The 9,374-nt window shown below is 45.5% G+C and overlaps 1 protein-coding gene across 1 annotated transcript in view; it reads left to right on the forward strand.

Annotated features, from left to right (window-relative positions):
* The window catches only part of TNFRSF21 (TNF receptor superfamily member 21), an 86,304-nt gene extending 80,693 nt beyond the window's left edge, over window positions 1–5,611 (forward strand). Inside the window, exons 5-6 of the mRNA XM_075554997.1 lie at window positions 2,233–2,461; window positions 4,247–5,611. Coding sequence (XP_075411112.1) covers window positions 2,233–2,461; window positions 4,247–4,476 — 459 coding nt within the window. The 3' untranslated portion in view covers window positions 4,477–5,611. The remainder of the gene's footprint in view (window positions 1–2,232; window positions 2,462–4,246) is intronic.
* Window positions 5,612–9,374: the final 3,763 nt, after the last annotated feature.

A 9,374-nucleotide genomic window follows, 5' to 3' on the forward strand; every position in this document is an offset into this window, starting at 1 on the left:
TTTCTCAGACTGTAAATCTTGATGGGCATAGAGAGCCTCACCTTTCTCCCACGGAGCAGCTGGTGCTTTCGAACTGCTGACCTTGTGGTTAACAGCCGAATGTGTACCCCCAGGACAAATAAGACTGTAAAATCAATGGTCCAAGAGATGCTAAAAAAAATAAACAAGAGGGTTTTAAAGTATAGCATAAAACCAAAAGGGAAAATAGAGATGTCAAACAGACTTGGCTTGAGACCTGATTTCCCCCAGCAGCTGTGTGCTGTCTCTGGGCCTCGGTTGCCTCACTCGGTAAGATGGGTTTCGATGTCATCTACCACTTCCCCCCATCTCTACTCTATACCCATGGAACAAACTAGGATCATACTGAATTTGGTTGTTGTACAAGCCAGTTGTCATCCAGTTCATGACCACCCCAGGTGTGTCAGAGTTTAACTGTGCCCCATCGTGCGCTCAGTGACTGGACCCTCCAAACTTTTGGTTGCTCCCAGGCTCCTTAGCTACTGTGAAGAAAGTCATTCCAGTTAATTCTGACTCATGTGACCACAGGTATTGCCATATAGCCCTGTTCTAGAGGGTTTTCTAGGCTGGAATCTGTGGGGATGCCAGTCACAGGGTCTTTTTCCCATAGTGCTGGCAGGTGGATTCACCAATTTTTAGGTTCAGAATTGAGCCCAAACCATTTCCACGATCCAGGGGCCTTCGGCTACTATAGGAACATCTTAACTGATCTCTCTACTTTGAATCCTTCCTCCCTAACATGACGAGGCATCCTGCCCCCATGTAAAGAGCTAGTCTCCGAAACACAAATGGGCGGTTCCATCTTGTTCAATAGCGGTGCTCGGAGTGGAAATAGACTCAATAGCAGTTGGTTATTTCTCGCTTTCTTTTTTTGGACACACCCACAGAGTGGTATGAAGTTCTTGTCATCTGAAATCATCTTTCTTCGTTTGCTTACTCTGTTTATGATCTCTCTGACCCCCAACTCCGGCCCAGTGGGCTCCCTTACAGAGTCGAGACCGTGGCTCGCCTCACTCCCCGCGCCCCACTTCCAGACACTTCTTCATCGGGTGTTACCCTGCTTTCATTATTGAATTTAATTGCTGAGCTGGATAGAGCTAGATGTCAGAAAACCCGGGACCTAACCTTAATTCTGACACTTGCTGTTTGGGAGCCTGTCAAAAGTGTCTGGTCCTCAGGCCTGGGTTTCCTTCTCTCTAGAGAGAGAGATGCCAGATGATGCCCAAGCTCCCTTCGAGCTTTATAAAATTAGATCCTTCGAGCTTTATAAAATTAGATCCTTCTAGCTTTATAAAATTAGATCCTCGGGTGGGAATTTTCCCCTCTCCTCTGTGCCCAGGTCCCTTCTCAGAGGTAGCGATGCTGACAATTACTACTTGGTGTAGATGCTCCCTAGTTATTTTATTTATTTATTTTTAAAGATTTATTGTTATTGTTGTTAGACAACAAAACCAAACATTGCCCGGTCCTGGGCCACCTTCACATTCTTCCCCAGTTTGAGCCCCTGGTTGTAGCCGCTGCATTGATCTATCTCATCGAGGGCCTCTCCCGGTCCCTCGACTTTACCAAGCACCATGCTTTTCTCAGGAACTGGTCCCTCTTGGAAATATGTCCAAAGAACTTGAGATGAGATGTTGCCATCTTTGCTTCAAAGTGACACGAACATTGTCCAGACATCTTTTGCAACAAATTTGCCCTACGCAAAACATCCTTTGACCTCAAAACATCTAAATTGAATGAAATTCTTGGCAGCTTCAAGCTTTTCTTTGTTTATCGTGGTGTTTCTTCCTGGGGAGGAGCTGGGCTTTCTTTAGGCTGAGGTCTAATCCAAACTGAAGGCTGCAGTCTTCAGTCTTCAATAGCACATGCTTCGAGCTGTGTTCACTCTCAGCAGTCACCTGCATACTGATACTCGTTAATCGATCTTCCTCAAAATCTGCCGTTGCATTTTTATTTTTATATATTTTTTACTATTTATAATTTTATTATTTATACAAAATTTAAATTTTGTGATTTCGGTGCATTTTTAATTAATCCTCATAGACGCCCTCATATATATTTCTGATGGATTTAACAATATGGGCATGTGTGTGCAGTGTATCTAGGATTGTTTTTGGTTTTATTGTGGAGTCCCCCCTCCCCCCGCACCCTCCATCCCCCGCTATAATTTTCACAGTATATCATTTAAAATTGTTGTTTTGTTCTCTCCCGCAGCTGGAAACGGACAAATTGGCCCTCCCGACCAGCCCCGGTCCCTTAAGCCCGAGCCCCATCCCCAGTCCCAACACGAAACTTGAGAATTCCAGCCTCCTGACGGTGGAGCCTTCCCCGCTGGACAAGAACAAGGGCTTCTTCGTGGATGAGTCAGAGCCGCTGCTTCGCTGTGACTCCACGTCCAGCGGCTCTTCCGCGCTGAGCAGGACCGGTTCCTTTATTACCAAAGGTATGGGCCCACACCTTCTTTCCACCTCCACCACCGGCAAAAAAAGCCTCGGGCACTTTCTGTCTCAAGCAGGGGTCCTCAAACTATGACCTGCGGGCCACATGCGGCCCTCCGAGGACATTTATCCGGCCCGCCAGGTGTTTTTGCCCATTTTGTTTTTTACTTCAAAATAAGATATGTGCAGTGTGCATAGAAATTTGTTCATAGCTTTTTTAAAAACTATAGTCCGGCCCTCCAACGGGTCTGAGGGACAGTGATCTGGCCCCCTGTTTAAAAAGTTTGAGGAGCCAAAGCCGAGGCTGACTGGGAGAGACCCCCATTGTCAGCCTGTTGAGGACATGAACCCCAGAGGACAGGTTCAAACTGCGCCGGGAGGTTCCGAGACTGTAACTGTTTGTAGGCGTGGAAAGGCCTGTCACCCTTATCCTCATGAAGTATCTAATGGGTTCCAGGGAAAGGCTGATAAAATGTAGTCCGGCAGGTTTCGGGGAAAATAATTAACCAGAGTAGCTGAATCCAAAGATGTAAAGTATAACCTATCGTCTAGTAGGAAGTACAGATTTTTTTTCATGAGTATATGTATTTTTTGTTTTTGTCCTTTTAAAAAATAATAGTGATAATTAAATAAAAAGTGAATGTTTACAGATTAGTTTAGATTCTAATTCAGCAATAGTGACTTGAATTGCTCCTAAACCTTGCTCTGTTAAAGTAGGTTGCAATTGGCAGTACTTAAGGCAATATGGCTGGGTATTTAGCAAACAGCTTGCTACATTGAATTTTTAATGCAGGGTAGGAGATTAACGTACTCCTATCAATGAAAGATTTTTGTGAGGAGTAAGCCTAGCATGAGGATCCCCAGTTATATCCTAGGGAGAGGATAATTTGATCTACTTTTTGTAAACTATGACACATTTTAGATACTTATGTTTTGCACACTGTGCATGTTTATACTCATTTATTTTGTATTATACAAATCGTTATATTCAAGTTTCTACATTGTTGCTCATTATGTTACAGTTTAAAGAAAACGTTATAAAAATACTGGCAATGTATGGAGTTCGCCCAGTGTGGCTGTCCTTTTCCTTATCTGTGCGCTTCCTGCCATTCACTCTCTGCAGTTTGGTTGTAAAATAGTGCAATAAAATCCGAAAGCCAGAAATTTTAGAAAAATTTTAGACCGATGTCTGAGAATTTCCGGGAATTTCCCAGACGGAGAAAGAAGCAAACAAAACATCTTTTAAAAGTATTTTTCAAGCTTCTCTAGCTCGGTATTTCAGGGAGCAATGGTAGTGGGTTATGAATTGAACTGCTAACTACAGGGCAGAAGTTCAAACCCATCACCATTCCCTTGAAAGACAGATGAGGCTGTCTGCTCCTGTAAAGAATTGCAGTCTCGGAAACCTTCGGAAGCAGTTTTACTCTGTCCTGTAAGGTCACCGTGAGCCAGCATCAACTAAATTGATGGCAGTGGGCTGCGTTTCATTGAGGTATTTCAGAGTTTTCCCTCTAAGTTTTTAGAAACAAGCATTTACCTCATGCTAATGGACACAACAGTCCCTTCAAGCAGATCCTTGTCTGAGCCCTATTGGGCAACTTTTATCTTCCGTGTCTGTGTGTGTGTGTGTGTGTGTGTGTGTGTGTGTGTGTGTGTGTGTGTGTGTTGCAAACCAAAACTCACTGGCTCCTTCAAGTGAACCGAAGGTTACGGAACCGGACAGGTCGCTCTCCCCACCCCTCAGGCCAGCCCTTTAGAGCTGTGTCCATCCTGCCCTCTCTCCCCTGCAGAAAAGAAGGACACAGTGTTGCGGCAGGTCCGCCTGGACCCCTGCGACTTGCAGCCCATCTTCGATGACATGCTCCACATCCTGAATCCGGAGGAGTTGCGGGTGATCGAAGAGATTCCCCAGGCTGAGGACAAACTGGACCGGCTTTTTGAGATTATCGGAGTCAAGAGCCAGGAAGCCAGCCAGAGCCTCCTGGACTCCGTTTATAGCCATCTTCCCGACCTGTTGTAGGAACCTGCACTCTGGAATATTGCTCACTTTAGTGGCCGGGTGGTTTTATTGGGTTTTTTTTTTTTGTTTTGGTGTGTGCGTGTGTTTAACAGAATATATGGCCAGTGTTTGAATTCTTTCTTTCCTTTTGTGTTTAACCCTTCTGGGAAGTTAGTTTCTAAGCCAAACGTTTTCAAGATGTAGCTGTTGCGAAATACCCACCACTAAAGTGTTTTGCTTTGTTTGTTTGTTTGTTTCTTACTTCTCTGTTTCGACTTCTGATGCATTTAAAAAAATTGTTCTGTGCACTTTAAATTCACATAACCTACCCTCGGGCAGTGTGACTTTTCCTCCACACTGACTGCGAGGCTCTTAAAAGTGTAAGGACATCATGTGAATTCTATAAGCAGTCTTCACGTCTCTCTACACCCACACCTACTCCTGGTATTTTTATTACTATTATGATTACTCGTATCATCACATTATTTGTCTCTGACCAATTAAGACCCCACTTGATTTACTGTCATGCGATGAGATGCTGCGTGATCGTTTTCCTGTCTTCTTGTACATTCATGGCTGAACTAGGGCGCACTGTTGCGGATGCTGGGGTTTTCACCCGGACGCTTGATGATTCCCGTGCTTATGTGATGCTAATATGCTCTGGGCTGGAGAAGGGAAACGCCCGAGTCACCAGGACTTGCTGTCTATGGGGCTTACCAACAAAGCCCCTCCGGGATTTGAACTTCATCTTTTAGGGACTGAGCTATTAGGGGATATCTAGGTGCATGTTGGCAGGTCAAGAACGTGAATCCCTGTGGCACCTTTCCCACAGAGGAGCTGCCCAGCTTTGCTTTAAATGATGTCTTGTTTTTACACACGCATAGTCAGCTAGGTCCTGTCTGCCCTCAAGGCCTCAGTCTTGGTGGGTTCACGTCACCATTCAATCTCTTAAATTAAAAATGGCTGCAGCTGTAAGAACTCTGTCGGATATATTTGCAACTCTGTTCACATTTATAAGCATACCATCTAATGCTCAGTTTTGAGATTCGTATGCAAGGGTGGTGTGCACTCCCTTTGTGTGGCTGGGGGATTGTGGGTAGTAGTGAGGGACTGATATCAGAAAAATGCCTTCAAGTGTACTAATTTATTAATAAATATTAGGTGTTTGTTACCTGAGTTGTTTGGGTGTGTTTAATTATTACTATTAATCATTGTCTTGTATTATTAAGGTCTGTATTTGCATTGTATGCTTGTGTGCTTAAGTTAGAGCTCTTTGCTGCGTGTCTTAGAAACGCTTTGCTAATCTGTAAATCATAACACAGTAGCAAAGGTATGTGTCTGGAGAGGTAGCTGGGGCTTCGTGGAGGAGTCTTGAGAATATTGCCAAACAGTTTTCAGTCCCTTGGGGTCAATAAAGTACCCTGGTAGCACAGGGGTTAAAGGGACCGACTGCCCCCTCAAAGGTCTAAAGTTCAAACTTACCAGCTGTTTTGCAGGAAAAAAGTGGCAGTTTGTTTCCATTAGGATTAAATCCTTGGAAATCCTATGGGACACTGCTTCTGCCACCTATCCTGTGTCTGTGAGGCAGAGTGGACTCTGTAGCAATGGATTATGGACTTGGAGTTGAGTTGGGTTTAACCAGAAGTCCCTGTCTTCAAGATGATCCCTAGTTTCGGAAATGTAGATGTCATCAAAGTGGACAGGTGGGATGGAGAGGTGCAGACAGTGAACAGGCCTCCGGGCTTTGTCTCACCCGTGAGGAAGGCTACACAAGTGTGCAGGGGTCCGTAGTCACCTTGGGGCTTTCTCGGCAGTGAGGCAGGGTGCTGGGGTCCACGATGTATCCCTCGTGTGCTCCCCTTGGCTTGAGAGTCCTGCTGCTCCAGAATTCCAGCAGCCCCTCAGCAAGTTTAAGTTCCTCTTTCAGTGAGAAATGGGAACGGGGCCGCCTCATCTGAATATGGAGGGACAGCCAAGTCAACGACGGCAAAAGTGCTGTCTGGCTTCATCCAGACCTACATGGTTTCTAGAGAGCTGCCCCCGGATCTCATTTCCCTGGTCCTCATGCCACGTTCCCCACGTTCACTGGGAACAGAGGGCAGGGACTTGTTTAAAAAGAAAAGCTGGAGTGGATGATGGATGGGAATGAGTAGACAGATCCCCCCTCCCCGGATGATTTCAGGACTAGTACTTTATATGAGAATAGAATGAACCAACAATGCTGGGTAGTGAATTTCTAGAATATGCATAGTTTAGGAATGACATTTATTCCTAACTCACATTTACTCAGCGCTCCATGGCTATGAGAATTTTGTTTTCTGTGATCTTCATTGACTCCCCACAACGGCATTCATAAAGCGTCACTGCTGCCATGGGGTGGCTATCTACCCGCGGTGGCTGCCCATGCAACAGAATGCCATCGTGCTTGGTTCTGCCTCTTCCGCACAATTGTCAGCAATGCCCGATCAGTCCTGGTGGTGATTGCATTCGTCCCCCTCCCGGGGTTTCCCTTGCTCCTGGTCCTCTGCTGCACCAGACATGATGCTCTCCTCTTAACAAGGGTCCCCCTTGACAACATGTCCGAAGCCAGCAAGCAGATAGCATTCTCTTGTGACCCATACGGTTTTCTTGTGCTAAATTTTCAGCGGTCGGTGACTAGGTCTTTCCACCTTCTGTCTCTCTTCATCTGCCAGCACCGCTGAAACCTGTTGACTGTGGGGGACACGGCGGGTGTTTGAAGTACTGCCACATAGTTTCTGAAATCACAGCAATGCGCATTAGCTGAGGCCCTTGGCTGCGCTTCTTAATGTGCAATGGAAACACCTGGGCATCTATTTGAAATGCAGCTTCTGTTTGTAGTTCTGGGGGTCGGGGTGGGGGGGTGTGGCTGAAAGACTGTGACTAACAGCCTGCTGGGTGGTCTGGATACTGTTGCTCTACATGTCAAATGTCACAGGCATGAATTTCACTCAAGAAATCGAAAGTCCAGGCCAGTTGCCACCAGGTTGCTGCAGTCTGTGTGGCTGAACAGAACTGCTCGCCAGGGTTCTCTCGGTGAGAATCTTTGGAGCAGCAGATGCTCAGGCCTTTCTTCCGTGGCAGTGCTGGGAGGCTTCGAACGTCAGGTGCTGCCGAGTGATTCTGGCACATAGTGTTCCTATGCACGACAAATGGAAACCCCACTGGGCCCTGCACCATCCTCACAGTCGCCCTTAACTTGGAGCCCATCTCACTGACGACCTTCCCCTTTTCTCTGCCCAGTCACTCATGGAGAGCAACTCTTGTGCGACACCCAGACAATTGCCCCGCTCGGAACGGGAGAATGAGGATGAGGGGAATGATCCTAAAGGAGCCAAGCCAGCCTGGTCAAAATCAACAGCAGGGACTCTCAGTCCTAGCTGAACGTGGGAGTTACCAGGGGGCTTTAGGGAACCTGAGACCATTGAGTACTCATCGGGGTCTCAAGGGATAGGGCCCAGGCATGAGCAATTTATAATGAAAGCGGTTAGCGTAGAGAGGCACCTATCTAAGAGTTTGTAAAGAAAGTGTTTCTCAAGCATCCAGATCAGATAGAGTATGCCTACCAGGAAGTTAAAGCGGGATTCTCTAATTTAACAAGGAATTTTGCCATAATCAGTCCCACTCAACTCTGCTGATTCGCTCTGGGACCCATCCGCTACTCTAAGATTTTCCATTACCCCACTGAGAACTGATAGACTACTACGCACTTAATCACCTTGATGAACTCACCTGCAACTGATCCGGCTTTCCTGGCATTGAGCATAATGCATAAGCTAAGATTAGACATGGCTGTCTGCCATGCAATGAGATGCTGATGAACGTTACTATATATATTTGATAGGAAGCTTAGCATCCCAGATTTGTAGCACCTGATGCTCATGAACATTACTATATATATTTGATGGGAAGCTTAGCACCCAGACTTGTAGCACCGGATGCTCATGAACGTTACTATATATATTTGATAGGAAGGTTAGCATCCAGACTTGTAGCACCGGATGCTGATGAACGTTACTGTATATATTTGATAGGAAGGTTAGCATCCAGACTTGTAGCACCTGGGCCATCTGCAGCATCAAATCTGTTCAGTTGCACAACGTTGCACCAGGTGCCTATTCTGAACTTGGCTGTGAGAAAAAGAAACAAGACCTCGTGTCTAGCGTGACTAAGGTCCTTGCCTTTGGGAAGACTCTGGCTCTGGGATGAGGAGCCAGGCTAACTTGACAGGAGCTGAGCCTGTTTGCTCCTGCATTCCCTTTTGTCTTGTTTCCTGAACCTGAGTAGAAAATGAACTATGGATATAATTCACTTGAGAAAGGATCGTCTAGAGTTTCAAACCATGAAAAAGGTGTTTACCTATTATTTGACTTTATGTAGCTGTATTTCTGACATGTGCAGGTCAAGAAACATCTGGATGCTGGAGTCTAGGCCATAAAGTATAGATAATTATAGAACACTTTGCCGGGATATATAAGAAACATGGCCACGATGCCAGGGATGGAAATAGGCTGGCCTGGAGACCTCAGGAAGAGGAAGGACATGTTCTGTCCATGACTTACTCTTGAACAGTTCTAGTTTTGTACCATGTGAATGTATTACTGAATAGAAATATTAATGTAATATTATTAGAACATTTCTGGGATATCCAAGGAATGAATTCCCCTAAAACCTAAGGTAAAAATTACATATATTCACCAGACTTGAAATACTAGTTGTTTAGTCTGGGTTCTCTAGAGATGCAAACAATTTTGTGTGCTTATATATGTGTGCGTAGATAGGAAGGCAAGTTCCAAGTTAGTGGATCAGATGTCAGTCTGGAAGCCTCTCCTGATTCATATAGCTAAAGGGGCTAATGAGGTCAGCAGGTAAGAGGTCAGACTACAGACCATTCCTAGAAT

Source organism: Tenrec ecaudatus, chromosome 7 (genome assembly GCF_050624435.1).
Source record: "Tenrec ecaudatus isolate mTenEca1 chromosome 7, mTenEca1.hap1, whole genome shotgun sequence".
Classification (NCBI taxonomy): domain Eukaryota; kingdom Metazoa; phylum Chordata; class Mammalia; order Afrosoricida; family Tenrecidae; genus Tenrec; species Tenrec ecaudatus.